The sequence below is a fragment of the Argiope bruennichi genome, chromosome X2, assembly GCF_947563725.1.
Source record: "Argiope bruennichi chromosome X2, qqArgBrue1.1, whole genome shotgun sequence".
Classification (NCBI taxonomy): domain Eukaryota; kingdom Metazoa; phylum Arthropoda; class Arachnida; order Araneae; family Araneidae; genus Argiope; species Argiope bruennichi.
The window spans coordinates 20,409,524-20,435,130 of NC_079163.1; the positions used below are offsets into that span (position 1 = coordinate 20,409,524).

The following is a 25,607-nucleotide window of genomic DNA, read 5'->3' on the forward strand; positions in this document are numbered from 1 at the left end:
ACAGATAATAGATATGTATTATTTTAAAGAAATTTTGAATGCACTAATCTTCAGGATTCTGTTTTTTTTTTTTTTTTTTTTTTTTTTGTTTTTTTTTTAATTTATCGAGAGAAAAAAATAGATCGAAAAAAATAGATTTTCGGATATTAATTTTTGAAAACAAATCGATTAGCGGTATCCTGATTATGAATCATGGATTACAATGAATCAATACGAACAATTAATTTTCGTTTTCAGTGCTGAACAGGGCGGATGTTTTTATCATTATTGCATTTATCTCATCTTTCGCAAACGAAAACAGGATGGAATTTGATGAAAATTTGAATGTTTATTTTTGTACATAAGCGTAACCTTAATTTCACCTTGTAAAAGGTGAAACTAAGACGACATGAAGAATTGAACGCTTGCATGAGATGAACTTATTCGTTTTTGAGAGTGTTTATATTGTTTTTCCTTCCTTCTATATGGTTTTTATAAGATTTCTATAAAAGTCTGTCATATTTTAATGCATGAAATAATTTCTTAAAGCATGCAATTTTAGAATAAATTGTTTTCTGTCCCCTAAATTGAAAGTTTCCAGCAAATGATTGCTACTGCAATATAATAAAAGAATTGTGTACCTATTATTTTCACATATATTTACTATTCAGGCATTTTTTTTTCATGTTCTATTGAATTTAAACATAAGGAATAGATTTCCCAAAATAATGGTAAAGTAATAAATAATGACATTGGATGAATTTTAATACTTTTTAAAGTAACTCTATCAATACGGAAAGGCCGCAAATAGCCATTCAACGAAGCTATGGAAGGCCATCGTGTCGCCTGGTTATCACTGCAAAATTCCTTTCCCATTTCATTAAATGTCAATGATTGAATACCCGTAGAGTGTGCTTGACCTCGCTCAGATGGGTTTGGAGGAAGGATAGGGAGGTTCCTTGAAAACACTCAAAAGATCTCAGGGCATACATTTGCATAGTTATCAGTTAAGCTGGGACCTTTTTTGCATATCAATCCCTTAGAACAAGGCTATCATTGCAGTTTTTGAGGAGGTTGGGAAATTTTTCTTATCTTTAAAAAAGAAACTCAGGCATTCTAATATCTGAGATATATGAAGTAATATGATCTTAGGAATCAGAGGGTTAAGCTTAGAAATCATGCAAAAATCTCAGCTCCAAATGTATCCCTTCAGCAATAGAAGCTACACATTATTTAATCTTAAAACTTTATTATAGTACAGAAGATGTTACAGGCATTACAATTAAATGCAGCTGAGGTCTGAAGAGAAGCTACTGCATGAAGGGAAAAAAAAGTTTTGCTCAAATTTAACATTCCAATGGCATTTTGTATTCGAGACATAAGTTAATATAAAAGCAGCAGAGCAAAACTGAATCAGAACAACATTGGAGTCACAAACTTAACATTTGTCTGAAGCTGAAATCGATCTTATTTTATATGGAATAGAAAATACAACAGCCTTCAAAGTTTTTCAATTCTCCCGACAAATCGCAGCTATATTTTCTGTTCAAAATCAAAAGTCCTGATAGGTTCTTTAATATATTTGATGGTATTAGTTCTTCAAGTTAAGATTTAACTATCTATCATCATCTATGAAATCTTTTCTACATAGCGGGAAGTGTATGTTGAACACTTGCTCTAATATGCGATTTTAACACAAAAAATAAAAATACATGTGAACAGAAACTTCGCGTAAATGCCTTTCTTGTGAGTTGAAATGGACAATGGAGAAGAAACTCACCAACAGAATAATTACGCCCCCTAACGAGCTGACGAGCTCTTAGAATTTTCACTTCTTTTCAAATTAGTTCGATGCTGATCAGAATTGATCGAACTTTCGATCAAGGTCAATTTTCTTTCCGAAAAGGCATATTTGTTCATGGAATGATAGATCTTTATTATTCGGATTTATTTAAGTATTTATACGAGTGGAATATATGTTAGCATACTTTTCTTTTTCAACTTTTTAATGCATATGCTTTTTTGTAGCAGGCACTTTTAATTTTCAAAAATATATTCTTTTTCGAATTTTGTATCTTTAAAAGAATTCCAGATTTTCAGTTTTATAAAATATTTTTTTATATATAAAATGAAAGATTTTCAATGGTAGAACATTTAACTGATCATTTGATGTCCATCTAAATTTTGATGCTCATCGAACTTGATGGATCGATCGCTGTTAATACGTCTTAAACGTACTTTCGATTCTGGCCGAATTCTCATAGTTATTGAGAATCAATTCTGACAATACCTTCCGCTTTGATTCGAAGGCATCACATTAAAACCCGCTTTGGAAAGGGGCATATTTGTTGATGGAATGGCAGATCTTTATTATTCGGATTTATTTCAAGTTGTATGTGAGTGGAGTGTATGAATAGTATTCGATTCAAAAGCACAGCATTGAAACGGGTTCTATGTAGATGAATGATGGGACTACATGTTGGATGAATGGTGTGTATATGTGTGTTACCCGGATTTTTTTCAGTTTATACAATTGTAATACATGCTGCGCTTTTTCTTTTGCACTCCCATACAGTTTTAAAAATATTTCTTTTTATTTTATTTTTTTCTTTTATTTAAGTGCTTCTTTTTTATTTTTCAATGTGCATTTTGAATTACTTAAAAAATTACTCCTCATTTAAATTACTTACATTTTTTAAGGAATTATTTTATTTTATTTTTGAGGTTGTTATTTTAGCAGTAATTTTTTTCTATGACAACAATTTTCCATAATTTAATTTTCAATTTTGTAATTCTAATTTCATAATATACCTAAATATTGACACAATAACCAGAAATGGTATTCACATTCAGAAAGATGTGCTTTTTATGTGTTTTTTTATGTCTTTATATTAATGATAATGTATAATGGTATATTTTTCTTTGTCCATGCTGCTTCATAATTGCTTGAATATTTGGAGACCTTTTCTAAACTTTTTAATGTACTGAATTATTTTTTCATAAATGCACTTAAATTCCATTATTCTTCCAATTCTTGTCTTACACATTTCAGAATTGCTATATTTCAATCATTTTTTGCCTTCTGAAATTATATAAAAGACTCTTTAATTGTAATTATATAATCTGTCAACTAAGTTAAAACTCGCCTACTTATTTAAATTAAATCTGTCACTAATACTTTTAAAAACAAAAAAGAAAATTTATGTTATTTGTTTGCTGAATTTATTTTTGAAGACATTGATTTTAGATTTCGAGATTTATCAAAATACTGAATTTTGCCTGTGAAAGGCATTAGTATCATATATATTAGTGAAGAATGAAAGAAACTGACATTTTCTAATTCAGCTGCACAAGAAATAAAATATTATGATGAATTATAAAATGCAAACATTGTATTGACACACATTAGTGAATGGATTTTAATATAATTATATTTTAATTATTTTACTGAAAATTTAAAAGCGTGAATATTTTTATTACATAAAATGAAAATTCAGCAAGATAAACTGAAATTTCCTTTTATCTGAGGGAGTTTAAATTAGTCAGCATGTTAATTATTAGTGATTATTTATAATTTGATAAATAAATAATAAAACCACAATATTTCAAGAATATGTTCATTTATGTTAGCAATTATATCGCAATGATGAAGTTCGATCATCGTCCAGCCCTACTGATCATTCAGACGTAGTAATCACTCACTTGTGTACAAAATTATCACTACAAGTAGTCTCTACAGTATAATTTTTCCTCCACAAACTATTTGGCATGTGAAAATTACATTAAACATAACATAAAAAATTTCATTAACGCATAGACTTGAAGATTTAAATACAATGTAAAATATGCAAAATCTGAGGATACCAACAAAAATTGTTGTAAAAGACAAGAATAAAAAATCATGGTAATATTGTTATTAACAAATTCAAGAAATATGGTTAAAATTCTAGAAACAATGTTTCTTCATACTCTGTTTACACAAATTGTACTCAAAATGCATGTACATTTTCTTCTACATTTTCAAAATGCATGTTCTTTTCACAATTAGAGAAATAGTTACTTTTTTTAAATAAAGATTAGAGATGATTATAATTCTCATTTTTAAAGTACAAAAATTAAATTACAGAAAGGCAGGAGTACTGAAAATTCCATAGAAAATGATATCGGCCATAAAACTTGTATTTGAAAATTCTTATTTCAAAAAACATGTTATAAAATTTTTCTTTTAAAAAAGGTTACAAAATTATTCTTTTAAAATATATTACAAATTTCTTCTTGTTTTAAAAAATACATCGTAAAATTAAACCTTAAAAATAAATTCCTTTAAAAAATATATTATTAAACTAAATCTTCTTACCTTAAACTTCCTACCAAAAACATGTTCCGAAAAAAACGAGGAGGAGTTCTTTCCCAAACAACATTTTTGTACAAATTGCATGGAAACTTTAAATGTGCATATCCGCAAATTGAACACATTAATAGTTGGGCAGATCCTAAAAATAGATTTTTTTTTTTTAAAAAAAAATTGTTACTATCACAAACAAAGGTCAAAACTAATGAAGAAATTATTTTAAAAATTACAATGAACATGTTGAATATATGTAAATGCTTTTGGTTGAATTCTAATTTAGTGTGCCCCCGAGTTTGTCGCCAGTATGGTAACACAAAAAGTAAGAGGAATAATTTTCCTAGCAACCCTAAATTAATTTGTTTACAATTTTTTTCGCTTGTTGAGTTGTGCATCTACTACAACAATTTTACAAGAAATGAAAATTAAAAATAATTGACAAATAAATATCCATTAAAGAATTTCATTAAATTACGCTTCATAATTAAAAGTAGTATTACTACTAATTAAACATTCAATGTTATTTTTAAAGTGAATTTTGAATAAACAATATTTATCCTTTTGCAATTCTTACCGAATTATATTATTCTAACTAAAACCGTCCGTTTACGAATTTTGGCAGAACAGAAATAAAAAAAAAATTAAAAACATCGCTCGAGCTTTTTGAATCGTTTGTCTTTATTTCACAGTTTTTCATTTTAATGTTATCTTACAATTATAATGGAATTCTTTGCGATTTGTTGTTCCTTTCATGGATTTCTCGTGATTATTCGGTAAGTGCGTGAGTGTTTAATAATCTGAAGTCTGATGAAATATATAAGCTATCATTCTATCTGATGAAATATGATTAAATCGTAGATCACAATATTATGAGGGATATTGTATTTGAGAAATCGATGTCTACATTTCGGAATATATATGGTGCCGACAGAACGACGTTTACATCACTGAAAAGTTTTTTTTTTTTTTTTTTTTTTTTTTTTTATAATGGAAATTGTTCCCTGCTCAAACGAAGAAGTAGTTGAATCGAATAAGTGTATTTATTCTTTCAAATTTCTATTTAAGAAATGCATCAGTCTCTACTAGTGAAGCTATTCGGAACGGATGCTTTCATTTTTCTTGGTTCTGTTCTTGTTCTCAGAATCCTTAAGTATAATGAGTTAGCGAAACTACTATGTTTCCCGCTGCCGCTCTTAGAGAAACCATAGAATGCTTGTTTCTTTGTTTTAAGTTAAAAAATTTTGTTTTTGTAAAAAGTTTTTCAGATACTGAAGGCATCGTTTGTTCGAATGTTATTGTCTAAACTACAGACCGGCACAGCCGGTTTGCAAAAATTCTCTATTTCAGAATTCAAAGGAGATTCAGCAATTTTGTTAAGTTACCATAAGTTACTATACCATAAAGTTAAAAAAAAAATAGTGTTCTTGGATTAAACAATTATGATCAATAAATCTCATAATTTTAATAAAAATGACAAGTAACAATAACTGTTCCATAGTATTGTTTATATGGTCATCCATCTTGTTTGGCGACTTTGTACTGTTGGCATCCTTGGCGAAATAAGAGGCACATTAAACTAGGATTTTACCATGCTTTATTAAGATAGTTTTATTTATGAAAAAAAAATAATTCTAAGTGAGATCACATTATAATTTCTGTAAAGCCATGCATAGACAACACTTTTGCACTTCATATAAATACAAATGAACATGATATATTCTTCCGCTTATTTAACAAATAAATAAATAAAAGACAGAATATTATAAATGCATGATAGATGCTACAAATTAATTGATATATGTAAGAGATTTTTAAAACAGGTTTAATATTAAAGGAAAAACGTTTCATCTTAAACCAAAAAATTGTCACTGTTCGATGAACTCATTAAACTATGAATCCATGAGTCTTTAACACACATATATTTTTAAAAATTCTATTTTCTACACATATATTTTTAAAAATTCTATTTTCTACACATATATTTTTAAAAATTCTATTTTGAAATTTCCATCCAAAAAGATATAAAAAAAGAAGTTTAAAAGCTTTGGTCTATATATTAGATCAGAAAACAGAATATGATTTTTAACTAATATATAAATTAAAAAGAAAATGGAATAGATGTAAAATATGATAAGGTACGGGTTCCTTTTTCCCCCACAAAAAGGAAATTTTAAAATATTTCTCTCATCAAATGAAAAATACCAAAACAGCTTTGAATAGGATAAATTTTACATCAAAATAAAAGGAAATCAGTAAATATGAATTTAATGTGCTTTTTTGAAACATCTAAAGAGTACATTTTATACCAGTACATTTAATAGATTGTAAAATATTTTCCTTAAATAAGATTAATATGTGCATCAGACTGAAAATTTGAGAAGAAATAAATAAAATTTTAGAAATTATAAGAACATATGTTTATTTTATTCTTGAACTATATTTAAGTTAATCTGTCACACTGCTTATACATTGAATACAAGTTAACTTCCATATAACTATTTTATACAATGTCAAATTTTTCTATAGGCATTCTTACACCTAAATATCAATGAGGTATAAGATACTTATTTTAGTATGACTTTCAAAAATGAGCTTACAGAAATATTAAAAAAACAAAAAACAGATAAATTAAATTAGCATATTAGCTTTAATTTAAATATCTATGTAAAACTACATACCTAGAAGTGCCGGATCTCCTTGTTCATAAGCCAAAATATATTTGTTTAAAAAAAGAGTGGTAAAACTAAAAAAATACCAAAAAATGATACAATAAATTGCTTTAGAAGATAAAAGGTTAAGATTTTGAGTTTTCATAAAGTTTCTATCAGATATATGTGATATTTTATCATCAAATCCACTAATAAGACTTGATGTTTCATCTTCCATGCTGTCCGATAAAACTGTGCGCTCCAACTCATAATGTTCTCTGTGAAGTTTAGGGGCACTCTCAGAATTCATCAGATAAAGTGAATTTGAGTATGTTGAAATTTAGACAAGAAAACCTAAAACAAATAGCACAATATTAATAGTATGACAAAATTTAAATACTAACAAAATTCTTTAATTGCATTTTTATTTCATCTTCTTCTTAATGCCAATTTTAGATACAAGAATCTGAGGGAGTAACTGTAGGGATGTGTTATAAAAAGTATGGCTAGAAGGTTTTATTATTATTTTTTTATTTCCATAATTTTCAAAACTGTAATAATATTAGCATTTTTGTATATATATGACAGGGAAATACTTTTTGAATAAATTAAACTTCTAATCCAATAATACATATACCTCTATCTCAGTACTATTAGGTTCCTTCTTTTTCTAATATTTATTTTTCAAGTATATTTCAATTTCCTTTATTCCAGTTAATTTTCTTATTTTCATTTGAATGATAAAATTAATAAAATATCTTAACTAAAGATGCATGTATACAAAAAAAAAAAGAAAAAATTACTCAGATACACCAAAATTTCAAAATATATTAATATTCTTATGCATCTTTGAATACTGCAGCTATTTTAAAGCTTAATGAACCAGATTGAACTGTTGTAGACAGTGTTTCTCACTATAAACTGATACCCTATTTAGGATGAATACTCTAGTTCTAATAAATTTTAGTTTTCTAATTAGTATTATTCCTCAAAACCTTATATGTGTAAAATCTAGTATTATATAAAAAATAATTTTTTGCAAACATTCTCTAGGAAAAACCTCTTAAAAAAAACATTATAACCAGGAAAATCTTTATGAAAAAGATATATCCTAAATTTTGTAATAATGATATTTATTTTGAAAAAAAAAAAGTATTGAGATGTGTACTTTGTTTTTTATATGAAGATGACATCCATTTTTATTCTCAATTTTCTCAATAATAAACATTTTTTCAATATGTTAAATAACAAAATTTTACATAAGTATAATTGTAGATATATATTAAGATATATATATCTCACTCTTAATACTGAAAAGGTCTGCTTATTTCTAATAAAAATAATTACTTATAAACTGCAGGAAAAATTACACAAGCAACAATTTTCAATAAAATTCTAACAAGTAATGGGTGTTTTTATTGGGAATAGAGAGATGTAATTTGAAAAGCAGTTTAGACCTAAATATCCAGAAGTGTACAAGTAATAAGAAATAGAAAAAAAAAAATATTTCAGACAATTATAACAATTAAATTTAGAGCAAAAAAAATTATAAAAGTTAAGAAAAAATAATAAATCAGTTATCATAACATAGATAATAAATTCCTCCATACAAAACATTTCTTAACACGCATATTTAAACAGATAATAACAATTTAATTTCTTTTAACATGCATTTGACTTTTCAGAATATGAATAAACTTATCTTTAAAAAAATACAGCTAAAAACTAACTTTGATTGAAATTATAAGTATACTTAAAATATTTCAAATATATGCTTCATTTATTTTTGTCATAGAAATAAGTAGTATATCTATAGAAAAAATCTTTCAGAAGTAATATAAATTTTAAAAATTATTAAAGAAAAACAATTACCATAATATCAGTTTACAATAGGTTACTATAACAGAATTTATCCAAAGATCTAATAACAAAAATATCATTACAACCATATAATTATAAATAATTCAGTAGAAAAAATCAAAGCACATAATAATTCAGAAGAGAAATTAATTTCAATATGAAAAACATTTACAAAAGAGATGTAGAAAACAAACATAATTTAATGAATTATTTTCATTAAACTAACAAATTGACACAACCACTTTACAACAGCAACAATCCCAGTTAAAAATTATTGATCAGTTTCTCAAATCAATATGCTTCATTTTTAAAGGCATTTATATGCATCATATGTTTAATTAGTTTCACTCAAATTTCAGTTTTTTAAATTTAATTTACTTATATTTGTTATTTAACTAAGGCAAATATTTCACATGAAGTTTACAAAATTTTAAATCAAAAACTTAAATAATAATTAATCACTTAAATGTTCTCAAACCTGTCGCAGAGATCAATAGCAAGTACCACCTATTCTTTTCGTCTTAAGAGCGTAAAAGCTGAATACACATCTTGAAATTACTGTGACCACCTGTAGCAAGCTTTATTTTCTCAGTAAATTTATTGTCAGTTATGTTAGAAATCGTAAGTACTTGTTTATATAGATGTGTTAAATTTATTTTTATGGTAAAAAAAAGAGTATTTTAAAGAAATTTCAGCACTCCCTCAAACGTCAGCGAGTATGCGATATTCGGCAACATTACGTCAACAATTATTTACTCACTGCTACTTGTATACGTTTTGTGTATGCATGAGCAACATTATTCACTATTGCCCGAAAACTTTTCTACTCCGTATTCCGCGTGAACCAGATGCAAGGGGAAAAGAAGGTGTGGCTTTCCTAACTTTTATGGTTACCTAAATTAAAGGAACTTATCAACAAAACAAAATATAGAGATACACAGCCAAGGAAATCGTCCTCTCTTCAGTGCTTAATGCTTGGCGAATCATTCAGGCAACGCTTATGCGCCAAATGTTACAAGTCGGCTTTTGAAATTTAATGACGTTCTGAACCTAAACCAATGAGAATCAACTATCTGTTATATCCCGCCCTAATATCATTTTGCATTGATTGTGCGGAATAGGATTTCTTTCCTATCTATAACGTTCCTTAACTAGACTTCCGTTGCCAGGTGTACAAAAATGTCATAGAATTTCCGCATGGTTTTTTAACAGCATCGATTTCATTAAATTAAAATTGCGTGGCAATGCTTCTGTATATAATACTGATCGAAGTGAAGGGAAAAGGGAGAGCAAAACACTAGCACGAGTTAACAATAACAAGTGCAAGCGATTTACGTTGCTATCGTGTAATCAGCCACGAATATAGGTTACCAAGATTTTAAAAGGTTTCTTCAGTTAAAATTTCGATATAACTTCTGAAACTGTTAAATTTTTTTCATTCTATCTTTGCTTTAATCGATCGTTATAAATTTCAGCTGTAATTTCATTCATAGGACCAAGCTGGCGTTTTATCTAGAAGGAAGATATTTAATTAATGAAGAATTAAAATTTGTAGATATTTTGAAGGAAGATCTTGATGATTTTCTGGAAGATAAAGGACCAGAAAGGTAAATATATTCTTTGTGCTGATTTTGTGCCAGTATAATTATATAAAAATTACTTAAATTAAAAATGGTTTTGCACCCGCGTTGTAGATGAATTTGTCAGATATTCATGGTGCAGTTATTTGATTTTAGCATGACAAGGAAAAAAAAATAGCAAGGATTTTTTTTAATTTAGCAAGTATTTAATATATTAGCAAGTATTCAATATATTTTTTATGTTAATTAACCAAATAAAAATAATTGCGGGAAGTCACTTTATGCCTAAAATGCACGTTACTTTTAAAGTAACAGAAAAATTTATAATGTCATTGGCTGAAAATTTCTCCTGCATTTTTGCAGATGTCTGTTTTATTAGTTTGTTATTACTATTATTAGTCTGTATTACTTAAGAATAATAGTATTTTTAAAAGTAGGAAATCTTTTGATGTAGAAAATGTTTGGTAAAACTTAAGAATGCAGTCAGGTTACTACATTTGGCAAGTTATCACCTTTTAAAAATTACATTTTGTTGTTCATACCATATTCTTTATTCACATCAAATTTAGTAAATTTTTAATATCACTTAAGTTTTTTTCTAAGGATATATTTTGAATAGACGTTTGATTCTATTTTTTTATTTGAATCTGCTTAAAATTTGTATGAATCTTTCTAAAGAGGAGAAAAGAAAACATATTGAAAACAAGAAATGATTTGGGGTTAAATTTATAGATTATATTGTTGCTCATGTATAGGTCAAAATGTAGCTCAGAATTTTTATCATAGAGCTCCATGTATGTTGTTTTTTTAGGATTGATGTTAAATTCTTAAAATTATATTAAAAAAAGGCATTTTTTTTCAGTATTTTTCATTTGTTTTTATTTACTAAAAAATTAAAATCTAACAAAATAAAATATCTACTCTTTTTCTTTTTCCTAAGTTTTTCACTTATCTGCTTCCTTCGATGAATGTTTTTACTATACCATAAATAAAAATACCAAAAAATAAAATTTATTTGATTGACATTTGTTTTTCCTTCTTTCAAAATTTATGTACAAGACAATTCCGAAGCCCTGATTATTTTTTTAAAAACCATAATTTATAAATGAATTAAGATAGTTAAAAAGTCATTTATGCAGAAAAAGATGGGAATAAAATCAGAATTTAATAAGGACATAATTTTCAATTTAAACAACAAGATTAGTTTGTAATTAATGGGGAAATGCATGATACAAATAATATGAGGTGTAGAGTAATGGATTGCAAATGTTCTATGTGGCATCTTCCAATATGAAACATAACTGTCAAACAAGAAATTGCTCTTTTTTGTAGTGGTAAGCAATATTTCTATTCATACTCTGTAATACCATTAAAAATAATATTTATTGCATCTGATCTTCTGAATGGAAGATGGTATATTAAACATTTGTTGGCTGCAGTCAGTTTCTTATACAATAGAACACATATCTCTGACTACTGCAGAATCAGTTTTAAAATATTCAGCATGGTTCTTTAAGAACACAGCTATCTGATAAGGAATGACTTTTCTGCAGCATTAAATGCTGTTTGAATATTACTGATTTTCAAATTTACTCTGATTTTTGGAAACACCCCATGTGTGTATATATAGCATATATTAGTGTTTAAATTTCTTGAAGAGGTGTATGTGTTCCACCTAACATTAAATTTTGCAGTTGTTAATTAATACACTAAATTTATTTTATTATAAATTTGTAATAAAATAAATTTAGTGAAAAAATTAAAATATTAAAAAAATTATAATAAAATAAGTTTGTTATGGTACTTTTTTTAGCAAAAAGGTATTATATTTTTAAAAAATTATATTTTAAAATAATCCATGGACTGGAATAATTGCCGATTCCAGTCTGTGGTCATTTTAGATTATTGAGACTAAAATTGTTTTGAAGTACCATTTCATAAAAAGAGTGCATCAAACTAGTGCTGGAATTTTTTATAACTTCAAAATAGGGAATATTTTTTTCAACTAATTTTATTGGTGAATGTGTAAGAAGGATTGCTTTTTCAGTATTTTGAAGAAGCTTGTGGAAACTTGTTGTCACTGACTAAGACAGTGAAAATTATAATAATTCTGATTTACAAATTGGGGTTAAAGGGTAATTAAGTACTTTATGTAAAAGCTTTATACAAAATTCTCTCTTATGTTTCTACATATATTCTCAATGAAATAGATACAGGAACTTTTTTATTTTCAGCTTTGATATCAAGCAAAAAAAAAAATGAATGATCTATAACCTCTTACATATATGATACATTAAAATTAAAAAGAGTAACATTTATTTTTGGTGTTTAATGTTTTTGAAAGTGATTGACATTAAAATTCCATGCCTTACTGTCAAGGTACATTATGTCATTATAGTTGCAGCAGTTATTATAATTATTAAAACTATTACATTTTATTAAAATTCATTTGAAGTGAAATATATACAAATATCTAATTATTCCTTAAGAAAACTTAAAATAAACCATCACATTTGAAAAGTTGATGCTTAATTGTAGTTTTTTTTTTTTTTTTTTTAATATGAATAAAAATATAGTGACTGCAGTTTTCATTAGTTCCCTAGAACTTAACCCTCCCCCCCCCCACTCACACACGCCTTTTCTTTTTCTCATGTTTAAATATCTGAATCAAAATGTTAACAAATATTAATAAAAAAAAAAAATACTGCTTCTTATGTAAAGAAATATTATGAACATCCCATAAAAAGTTATGTGAACTTATATGGAGAAAATGATTTTTGAAAATCAACTAATTTATTTTTATTATTATTTGTATTTTAATTAAAATTCTTTAAATGGAAAATGTGAAGCTATTAAAGGTAATAAAATTTACTTTATGAAATATATGCTTGTTTGAAGTGCATTAATTCAATAAATTATGTACATAACAGTTTGCCCATTTCATTCTGTAACTCTGTACCCCATTTGACATAACTTACAACAGCAACAAAAACAAAAAAAAACATGACAACGTAATGCCAATTTAGATAATCTATTTTAATTCGATAAAATCTAAATACAATTATTTTTTCTACTGAAATATTATTCGTTAAAAATTGAATACCATTTATGAAGAAAAGGTAATTTAATTGCATGTACAAAATGTTACTTTTAACATGAAAAAATAAATATTTACTTATAGAAATATAACTAATGGTGGTAACTCTTCCAAAACACATTATTATTTGGAAAAAAAGATGACAGACAAGATATTAAATAAATTAAAACTAATGTTAACACTTTCAAGTGAAATTCACTGTATCTTAACTTTTAAAGGTATGCAGAATTTTATAATTTTATTGATCTTCTATCCCTTTCTATCTACATGTTTGCATGTGATAATTTATACCTCTGAAGATAAATTATTCAAATAAGTAATGTGAATTAGATTAATAAATAAATTTATATAAATTTCACTTAGTGTTTCCTGCTATTTTTTTAACATAAGAATTGGTAAAACTTTCAGCTGTGCCAGTATATAGGGGCCTGCAACTTTAGCCAATAAAAGAGTATTTCTTTGGAAAAATTTTAGGCTAAGGTTCTTCTTCATAGTTACCTTATTTATGTCAATTTAAATAATACCTCAGATGTCCCCGATATTCTGCTGTACGCCTCCGTATTTTTTTTGGGGGGGGAGGGGGGGGGGGTAAAAATTGTATCTTAACATCTGTGCATAGACTAGTGACCGGAGATTTTAAACTAGAACAAAATATAGATGAAATTAAATAATAATCCATTAAAGGCGGATGCAGGGTAACGTTTTTTTTGGAGGGGGGGGGCATACTCAAAAATATAGTCTTAGGTACGGAAATTTTTTTGGGTAGTTTAAGCTCAATAAAATCTCTAAAAAGGCGTATTATTTCAAATGGCAACACTGAATTCAAAATTATTGTTGCACGGACAACGCGGTTCTCTTTAGATCTTGAACGATACCTTTTGTTTCTGATGTCCGAATTGAGCAACCAAAACCTCTAACAGTGTGTCTATAGTACTCTTTCATAGGTACGCTTTCGTGGCTTGAAGGTATAAAAAGGCACCTAAAGCACATAACAGTGGCTTTACACTAAAATTCTTACGGCGAATTGACTGTTTATCAAAAACGGACAAATTTGAAAAAATGATATATATAAGGCCATAAAAAGATAAATCATAAAAATAAATCAATTTATTTCGTTCTTTTACATAAACGGTTTCAGTCAAAGATTTTTTTTAAAAATCAGACTTTCGTATATAGCCCGGAATTTCATATATTACTGCATTTCTTCCAGACTTCAAAATTCTATCATAGATTGTTGGGGAGGGGGGGGGTGAAGACACCTTGATGGTGATACATGATTTTACCTGTTAATTCAATGCTATTCTTTCAATGGTCCAGTATAATCAAATACTCAGACGATGGTCTTTTTTTTATGTTTAAATTTTGAATTATCATCTTATCTAAAGGCACTTTTTGATGAAACCAAAGAAGTCTTCCTTATTCAAAAGTTTTAACCCCATCATTATTCATCATGATTTTGGAATTACAAACTACATCATTAATGGAGGATTCGTTTTTCATTGAGTACTATATACAGATTAACATTTTAGAAGAGGAGGGGGGAGGGATGCTCAAGAATATAATTTGGATACAGATATTTTCTGCAGGGTTTTAGGGGTCAATAAAACGCACCAAATCGGCCGGGAATAAGGCGTTTGAGACTTAACTGTGTCGTTACATGTCGTTTGATTTTATTTTAAACGCAAAATTAGTACTGATATTTTCAAACTTTAGTTAAATAATTTCTTAGAAAATTAAAGGAAGCATTAGCGCAAATCTACTCAAAGCTTCCATGATCGCAATCTTCAAAATTGAATCCACCCCAAGTTTTGAACATATAATATATAGAGTATATTACAACTTCTTTGATAATATGTAGAATATAGTCCTTTTGTATTGATACGTTTTGATTTGACTACATAGAATATATTACGCCTAGTGTTCATTACAGTAACTTTACACGGGAGCCCTTAACGACAAATTGACTGTTCATCAATGATTTTTTTAAGCGAAGATGGTATATATAAAGCCACAAAAAGATAGATTATAAAAATGAAACAGTTCAAATAAATCTTTTTCCTAACGGGTTTTGATAAGTTATTATTATCAAACGCTCATATATAACTGCTCAGATGTAATCAGCTTTACGGAAGCGTTTCTTTCATACTACAAAATATTTTCTAAGGTTTGAGAGTCATTATCCCCCCCCCCTTCCCTCTTGTATCCACCTTTCGTACAACGGCATCAAAATGTTTATTTCATTAAATTTGTGGTCAGTATGTGAAATACGTCTAAAAAAAACTGTGCTCAAAATTCTGACCTCTTATTTCATGAATATAGTTTTCCTACAAACACACGCACACAAATTAAAGCCATGGAGCAACTCGACGATGCTCCAAAGCACAATCAACAGTGATTTTATGATTGCAACACTAAATCAGGCAATCTAAATCAACACTAAATCAGGCAATCTAAATCAACACTAAATCAGGCAAACAACGAAAGAGGTTGATTGGTTTGTATACCGATTAATTTAAAACCGCAAGCACCTTAGACAACAAGCAGAGATACTCATTGTAGAAACCGTACTCGGACCTTCAAAAACTCATTAGAACTCTATATTTAAGGTTGGTAAGAATGTTGCTCTATTAGTAACGACAGCAGCTCGAATTCTGCCAAACTTGGAAAATTTTCTCCTCAAATCAGGAAGAGGAAATATGAAACAGAAGATTTATTCATCATAAATTAATGATTAATAAATGATGAAATTTATTCTTTATTCATAGTGATTCAAAAATAAAACATCCTGTTAGTTAGTATATGAAACACAAAACTTCGGATATGAGGAATAGAGCATTATTTCTTGATAATAAAAAATTTCGTGCTTGAAAATAAAATCTAAAACAAAATAAAGATGAAATTTAAAATTATATATATATATCACTTACTGCAATTTACTCCACTTGATGAAATTATACAGTTGGGCCGAAGCAATGAAAGCAAACTTAAATAGCCAGACTACAAGTATTTGCTTCTAAATTAGGTTATCTTTATTAGGAGATAATACCACTGAAAATGACATTTGCTGAACCAAATTATGGCTGTCTGGTAAATAATTGCTGGCTTCTTCTATGTCTCTAAAATGGTATGAAAAGAGAGAGAAATAAAAAGCTTTAAAACGAGGTATTTAAATTGTGTGTAGTAAAGTAAAAGTTTCTACTTTTATGAAATAAATGATATTGTATTTTCTGCAACTTCATGATATAATAACTTCTGAATTGAAAATGGCCAAATACTCCTTCGATATGAATGGCGGATTTCTTACTCTGCAACTGCCTAGGGCCACTGAGCTGAGGAGAACCATGGTCATGTCGAATAAAAAGATGTTATTAGCTTATTTACTAAATAAATTAATTTGCAAAAAATACAATTCCTATAAATTATAAAATATTGGGATTATATTAACACCTGGCCAAGTATAATCGGTGAAGTTATTATCTATTTTTTTTAAATTCACTTAGTTATTACAATTTTTATAAACTTTAAACATCAGTTAAAATAATAGTGTGTACTTTCGGGAATGCCGTACAATCAGGAGTTATAATAATTAAAAAAATTAATTTTCACTGTTAATGAAATAAAAAAAAGTATAAAATAAATCATTAGTATGATACTTAATTTACAATGTATTGAGATGTGCAACTAAATAGATCAGTTTATTAAAAAAGGGCTCATATTGTGTACTGCCAAATGCCTGAACACTTCTCTACAGTTAGCAAGAGAAAGTCAGATACAAATTAACTTCCTATCTAAAAATTTAAATCACATGAAAAATTTAAATCGCGTGATCAGTGCCTTTTCAACCAATTCACAAATACAGTGAGGTTGATTGCATTAGGCTGCCATTTTGAAGAATAGAATATCATTTGTTTTATCCATGTTGGATATTTTAATATTAAACAACAGTTTTTTATTCAAAATATCATGTTCCTGCTGCCAGTGAATGCATTTATGCGTGATACATGAAATTTTTATGTGTAACACGCTTGGAAAAATGATTGACAATGCCTTGTATTGAGGATATTTATTTAAAAAAAAAAAACTTACAGTGGGTATTTGAAGTTAATTACATATTAAGAAAGTTCCAGAAGTCTTCACTGAAAGAACTATGAATGTTTTAAAGATTTTTACAATTGAAGCCAAACAAATACATAATCAGAATAACGGAAAAATTACATTTTCCTGTAATTCCTGACTATGAAATACTTGTACTTGATAGGTTGAAACGTTACTTCAACCCCAGATCCTGATCTAAATAGTGCATTGCTGTCATCTTTTATTATTACTATTATTATTATTTGTAGAAAATATCAAGATTTAGTCTTTTTTCCTTGAATGGATCATTGATCTAGTTTTTGATTTTAATTTGGAAATAAGATAGTTATATTTTCTGAGTATTCATGCCCTAAAAAAGTAGGGGTTCTTCAGTTCCATATTTTCTATATTCAGCCTGTACAAGCAATACCCCGACCTAGCCAGAGGCCATGCGGGAAACTTGATGGGGCCGCCGATGAGCAACCCCACCTAGCACGAAGGAACAAACAACATTTTATGACATCGGACATTTGCAAACTACAAAGAACCCTCTAAAGAAAACGCATATTGGTACAGAAAAAAAAAGAATAGAAAACAAAACATTACATTTTACATCACATATTAAATTGTGAAACATTATAAAAATGCATAAAATACATTAAATGTACGTTAATTTTTTACTTTAATATATAAAAAACGAAAGAGCTTTGACAAAATGTCCCTAATAGAAGATTTAATGGCTGGAATTTTTATGAGTTCGACGTCAAGAGACATCCAATTTCTTGGCCATTTGAGTCTGTATTATCCCATAATGCGCAGGTTTTGATTACGTGATTTATAGATCCTTCTTTGGAGCCACACTGATAAGTCGAACTTTTGTCAAAGAAATGACTTTGATGTACAGAAAATACACCATGTCCAGTCTATACTTGATTAATGTAAAAACACCCTCAATTCGGTTAACAAAAACGTTTTTAAAATGCTGATAGGTTGTTCTTCCCTTGATGGAATTATTCCCTCTCCTGCCAATCTTTAATTATTAGTTTTTTAGTCTCATTTCTGAGTTGAATTTTGAACTCATGGAAAGATATTTCTTAATTTTCTAAATTTAAAGCTTCCTTGGCTAGTGCATCTGCTTTTTCATTTCCATTATACCCCTGTTGAGCTCTGATCCAGGTCATTTCAACCTCTATTTCAGCAACTTTTTCTTTTATATCCATTTTTTTTTTTTTTTTTTTTTCCATCAGAACCAAGGACTACTAAGACTTATCTGGAGTCTGAAATTTTCTTTGTCCCTTTTATATTGCGTTGAGCGACAAACTCTAGAGCATTTCTGATTGCCACCACTTCTGCCATAAAGACAGTTGACTGCTTATAGTTGTAGGCGTCAAAGTCTAAATAAATTTTCAGATTCATAAGGTGCAAGTATATGCCTGGAGTGAAATAATTTTCTGCCTTTTAATGGGCCCAATTCACGCTCACGTCACAGGTACCAAACAAACCGCTTCTGTTCAATTTTCAACCGTTCTGCGCATGTCGGGATGTCTGCCGATGAAGTTGGGGAAAGCATTGAAGTTAATGTTACGCTAGCCGAATAATTATTTAAAAACTTTTGATTTTTTTAAAAAGAAATTACTGTTTTGAATTATTTTAGCCAATTTTTATTTCTTGTATTAAAATTTTAATTAGTATTTTCAATATAATTATTGTTTTTGAATTAATTAATATCGCTTTTTAATTAATTTGGTGCCGTTTTATTCCTTTCCTTTCCCATGTCTTTTTTTTTTTTTTTTTTTTTTTTTTGGCCAATAACAAATGGCTATGGCAGAGTTTTTGAAAAAATTACATATGTTCTTTTTATGTATTATTTTAATGTTATTGAATGTTGAATTTTATGAATATAGTTTTTTTTAAATAATTATTACTCGTAGATAAGTTAGGATTTTGAAGCTCGCCAGTAAAATTATTATTATTATTATTATTTTCTTCTGTAATGATTTTTATTAATATTCACACTTTGATGTTTTCAGTTTGCTCAAAGGAAATAACACGAAACTCAAATTTGTATATGTTGAATAAATTATATTTACAATTTCAAATTATGAAATATAAAAAATATAAATACCATTTTTTAATCTATTTTTCTGTTTTAATCTATTCACCTTAGGAATCAGTTATTTCATTTTAATTTGTAGAAATCATTAAAGGACAAACACGCAAAAATACACCTTCATAATTTTAAATTACACTTTACAAAAAAAAATATAGATAAAATACATATGATAATTATTTGAAAAAAATATGATCAAATGGATGTTTCAATGTACTCACCTATTAAAAAAGCTCAAGAACTATTTATCATTCATTCAAAAAGATGAAATCAATTTTATTCAACAGAAACATCCTAGATACTAAACAACAGTTGTTTTTTTTTATCGTCAATAAAAACATAATGTTGAGCAATATACTTTTAATTTTTAAAATGCTACAGTTACATTGATAAAAATTACATTGGATGAATATCATAAAATTAAACAAAAACAAAATACATTACAGTAAATTTAATAAACAAGAATAAGGTCATGATTATATATATATATATTAAGTTAAATAAGATATAAAGAGGAGTTGGAAGAAAAACTTTTATGCTTTTACAGAATTTTATGATTCAGAGTCGATATGTTAAAGGAATAGAAAAAAGAAAAGAATGAAACATCCATGTAGCGATAAAGTTGGAAATAAAAAATATATAATAAATACTGATATGGAAATTGATTTTCAGTGAAAAAAACCTATTTTTTAAAACAGAAATCAATGAGGTGCACAATGGTATATGATATTATGATAATGGCATGATATTATGATAGTAATCAATTTCAGTTTAAGTACAAGAAACTAATACATTATAACATTATATTTTTAGCAATAGAAACAGTTGCTTGACATAAATTCACCTTAAATCCATCACAAATTAGCAAATGTACTTAGAAAACCACTAATAATGCCTTCAGGAGCTATGCATTTCATTTCACCATTATATCGTGATAGTATTGATAATTCAAATTTAGAGGACCATAAAAAAAGTACAAAATAAGGTAAATTTGATGACTGGTTTTGCTATCAAAATACTAGTTTGATTGCTCAGCAATGAATAATTAACTACCGTTAGTACATATGGCTGCAAGTAATACAATTTATTACAAAAATGTGTTAAAAAACTATTTTTATGAATAATGTAATGGAACAAAAATGATAATTATCAGAAGAAATAAACACTAATAAGAATAAAAAGATTGCTCTTGTGTTATTAGACATGATTACCTAGCAATAACTAAAAAATATGAATTACAAAATGATAAAGAAAAAAGAAAAGTTTATAATAAAAAAAGTAAAACCTCATAATGCATTTTATTATAACGCCAAAAACTAAAAATCATATACAAAAATTATTTGATGTCAGTTAATGGTCTTTGAAAGTTACACAACATGCAAGTAATCAAAAATACTGAATTGACATTATATAAGCATGTATAAGGGATGCAAAATATTTGTACATTTTAATTCTTGAAATAGCTCTTTCTACTGTAACCCTTACATTGGATATCTTGCAGTTATCAATTCTTTCAGTAATATTAAACAGAATACAGTCCTTTAAAAATTTAGGACATTTCTATATCCTATTTTTTATAGTTCTTGTTCAATTTGGAAACCGTTATCTGCCATCACAACATCATCTGGTACTGTACATCCATCAGATGGTTTTTAATAAAAAAGTTCCTTATCAGATATGCTATCACAGTATAATGGTGAAATTAAGCTGATATCTCCTGAAGGCATTACAACTATTATATCTTTTAAAGTGTTTGTTTTCTTATAAAAACTGAAAGTCAATTGCTGTTTTACTAGATTGCTAGGTTTCTATATATAAAATCCAGTGCAGTCAATTAATTTTGGAGTCTTTATTTTCAGAACCAAACTGTATTGTCATGATTTCAATAACTAATAACTTTGGAGGAAATACAGGTAACTGTTGTTACAAAATTAAACCTTGAAACAGTAGAATCTGAAATTTGAAATAAAATAGATAAATATTCATTTGAAATTCCAGTCCTTAATTTAACAAGAATAGAACATATGAATCAACTGGATGCTTCAACAAATTCAATTTTTGAAGATCTTCTTCAGAATTAAAAAAAGAATATATATATAGAGAGAAAAACTTTTTTTAGTGAAACTTGTCCAAATTACTGATCTTGTCGATTATTTTAGAAAAAATAATAGAAGAAGCAGAGTGCATTAATTTTGCTTAGTAATCAATTCTCTTGTATTTATATACTTAACTAAATGACATGTATTTTCAAAACTAATATATCTTATATGTAGCATACAATTTATCAAACTGAGCACTTTTAATAAAATACATCAATTATAAATGCTGATAACAGTCAATAAGAAAGTTGGATTTTCAGTAGTTAGCAAAGGATTTATTTATTAAATAAATCTTTAAAAAAAAAAAATTTCACTTTCACCCAAGTTTAGCATTATAGCGGTTGTTAGTTTTTTTTTAATTAGGAGTGATATTTTTTGCAATAGGAGTTTGTTTACTTACATCAATTAAGTAAAAGTGAAGTTTAGTGCCAAGTCGCCAATAAAGATGGCGGACAAAATAAACAAACACTTTTGCAGAACAGTTATGATTACCACTTTCCGCAATATAATTATGATTTTTTACTGATAAGTATTGTTCTTTTAGACCGGCGCAGCCGATATGTTGGGTGCAGAGCAAAAGTTAGAGCATGCGATGCCTTTGGCATCTGTAGTAGGCACCGGGCAGAATTTTTTAACTTAAAAAAACATCCTACGGCTTCGCTAGCAGTGGGAACCTAGTAGCTTCGCTAGTACATTGAACAATAGGATTGTGTGGATAAAGGAATAGTACATAATCAATAGAAAAGAATGAAAGGCGTTATAGAAACGGATATTGTTAACGGAACATATTCTCACCATACACCGGGCATACACATTTAGAAGCAATCAAACCATTCTCCATATAAAATTTCAAACAAGCATCCTTTCCTAACTTCATCAACTCGTTATATATATATATATATATATATATATATATATATATATATATATTCCACTTACCCTTCATCCATTCTGCACGAAATACTGTCTTCCATCCCATTTACCCGACATCCATTTTTGCATAATTGCCAACATAACAAATTATCAAGGATATCAACCGTTAGAGCACCAAAAGAATTACGAGAACTGCGAAGAATTCCATTGCAGCTGACTTTTAAAGTAAGAATGCAGACGATTTCGTAAAGTAAGAATTCAGACGATTTCGTAAAGTAAGAATTCAGACGATTTCGTAAAGTAAGAATTCAGACGATTTTTTATAGCGCATACTGACGGTTAAAAATTGCAAAAGAATAAATATTTTCTGTTCGTATTCACATTAAAAATAAAATTGCAGTGTCAAATTAGTTATAAAAAAAAACTTTTAATTATAATAAAGAACAAAATTAAAATCTTTAATCGATATTTTTTTATTATTTTTAACTTTTTTCATAAAATAGTTGTAGTTCATGTATATTGTAAAAAATAGTAAACAAAACAGCATTAGGGTTGCTAGAAAAGTGTACCGTTGGGTTGCCATATTGGCGACAAACTCTGTGGGAACACTAATCTTTACTTCAACTGATCAATTAAATTTACATAAGATTTTGCAGGGAGAATGTAATGTAAAATTCATGTAAACATTTTACTGACGTTTTACATTTGACGTGACATTTTACATTTTCTAAGCATATTCAAAATTATCAGAAATTTCATCAAATGTCATAGAAGTAAATTAGAAATGCACTCACGATTGTCCCCATTTCTTTTTGACGGCAAATCACTTACCGATTTCTTTTTCTTCGAAGGGATTTTCTAAAAAAATACTGGAACAGCTTTGGGTTTCAGTTTCCTATGTTTAGTAACTGGACACACACTGAATGAATTCTTCAAAATGATCGGGGCATATCACCGACTTCGAAGAAGGCTTAAAACCTTCTATTCCAATGCTAACAACCCAAATCAGGATTATTGAAAAGAAAACTAAAAAAGCATTTTATCATGACAATCACACTTGTGTTTCACATTAAAGCATCCAGCAGCACACCAGTACTCCATCTTTTAACATATAAATAAAGGAATAAAATTACTCAAAATTATAACTTTAAATGTAAACAAAAAATCCGCTTCATTCTTGGCGGAGGACGTTAATGGCAGACTCATCGATGAAAGCATTGCGGATTATAGTTTAAATGCCATGTACAGAAGTAGATGACGTGATTTTTACGTCACATGAATTGACTGCATTCAGTTTTAAAATGTGCATTATTTTCACTCTTGATGAAGAGATTTATTGCATAATCATGCTCCTGGTTGTTACGGCAAAAATGAAACGTAGCATCCCGTATTATCTCGGCTTCTCTTTTATGTAACAAAATGAATGTGAATCGAATTATATATTTTCTGATATTGTATGTAAATGTCATGAAAATCTGTTTTCTGATGTTTTGTGCAAAAGTCGTCATGAAATTTTTGACATTTGCATTTTAAATTCATGATTTGCATATTCGATTTTATTCTTTTGCTTAATATGAACAAAAGTAGAAACCATGCATAACACAACATTAAATATTCAATCAATTCATTTATCGGATATCATTTTCATTTGGCACAAGTTATGCAGTCTCAAAAACTAAGACTATTTTTATTCATGAAGTTGTAAATCTTTCTTTGATAGGAGAAGCTAGCTCTTAATTTGTTAATTGAAATAAAAAGCAAGAATTCCCATCCGTTACTCCATAATGCCATAAATTTTATTTATGTATGGTTCCTTGTTGAGATCGTCATTCATTCCTACTTTTAGTTTCAGCATCGGACTAATTCTTTTAGGCATAAATATTGTCAATTTTCCAGTCGTTGGTAAGTCTGACGAATTCCCTCCTTAATTAAAAGATTAAATTAAATTTGATTGATGTTAAAAAAATATCATAAATTCACAACACTTAATGTGTCGGCACATCTTTTATGGCCACAGTCAATAATTTTTTGATTCTTAACCTGTTTTTACTGATGGAACCAAAAGTTGTAACATCGTGGATGTAGCTATAATTATCAGAAACAAATCGTCCTACAGCTACGGAAATTAGGTGAAAGCTACGGGGTTACGGAGGAGGTAGTGAAAAACTGCAGAAGGTTGTATATGGAAAACCACAAAAAATACCCTCTTTCCAAATTTTCTTTCACAGCAATGCTGGTGGTTGTGAATTTTTTTTTTTTTTTTAATCATGATTGGGGGGATAAAGAATCTTGGAAACACTGGAGTCACTCTTCATAACAAAAGTGAATATGGGAGTTGGTTATGATGTTAAACTGAGCAATAATGGCTTAAAGTAAAGCAAAATTACTAACTGTAAACGTCTAATGATGTTAATTTTTTTTATCAACAAAATCGTGCTGTGTAATTTTTTTTTTAATAAATTTATTTCACTTGCATATTTAGTCAGTAATAAATGTTTGTGAAATAATTTTGATTAATGTTTGAAAATATTCTTAAATTTCATTAGAAATGTCGATTCTTGAATAATTTGTGGATACTACGTTATATCCAATATATCGGTAAGAAATGCTGCTGATGACTGGATAAGCTATGAATTCAGTTCACTCAGAACGGTTGCATGATTTTTGTTCTGTATTCACATCAGAAATATGTTATATGTTGAGTTCTGATAAAAATTGCAGACAAGCATTATAAAAAAATTATTTTATGTATAGATTCAAAAATTGCCATTGAAATACTAGAAATATTTCTCTTTTAATCCATCTTCTAATGTTGTGAAATATGTTGAGTTCTACATTTATTTAGCAGGAAAAGGCATGGTTTTTTTTTTTTTTTTTTTTTTTGATTCTTCGGCATTCAGTACTTGCAGGAAGTGAAAGAATTTATGAAGCTTCCAGAA

At 27.9% G+C, this 25,607-nt stretch overlaps 2 protein-coding genes across 4 annotated transcripts in view; one reads left to right on the forward strand and one right to left on the reverse strand.

Moving 5' to 3' along the window:
* LOC129960337 (solute carrier family 35 member E2B-like) overlaps positions 1–23,519 on the reverse strand; it is a 47,031-nt gene extending 23,512 nt beyond the window's left edge. Inside the window, exons 1-3 of one of the 3 annotated variants that reach the window (XM_056073709.1) lie at positions 23,500–23,519; positions 7,006–7,329; positions 4,337–4,472 (exon numbers count right to left, since the gene is read on the reverse strand). In XM_056073709.1, coding sequence (XP_055929684.1) covers positions 4,337–4,472; positions 7,006–7,285 — 416 coding nt within the window. In that variant the 5' untranslated portion in view covers positions 7,286–7,329; positions 23,500–23,519. Of the gene's footprint in view, positions 1–4,336; positions 4,473–7,005; positions 7,330–9,313; positions 9,622–23,499 lie in introns of those variants that run through there. The other 2 variants (XM_056073711.1, XM_056073708.1) reach the window with 2 other exon arrangements.
* LOC129960336 (coiled-coil domain-containing protein R3HCC1L-like) overlaps positions 10,200–25,607 on the forward strand; it is a 55,119-nt gene continuing 39,711 nt past the window's right edge. Inside the window, exons 1-2 of the mRNA XM_056073707.1 lie at positions 10,200–10,220; positions 10,329–10,442. The gene's annotated coding sequence lies outside the window, so the exon portion shown is untranslated. The remainder of the gene's footprint in view (positions 10,221–10,328; positions 10,443–25,607) is intronic.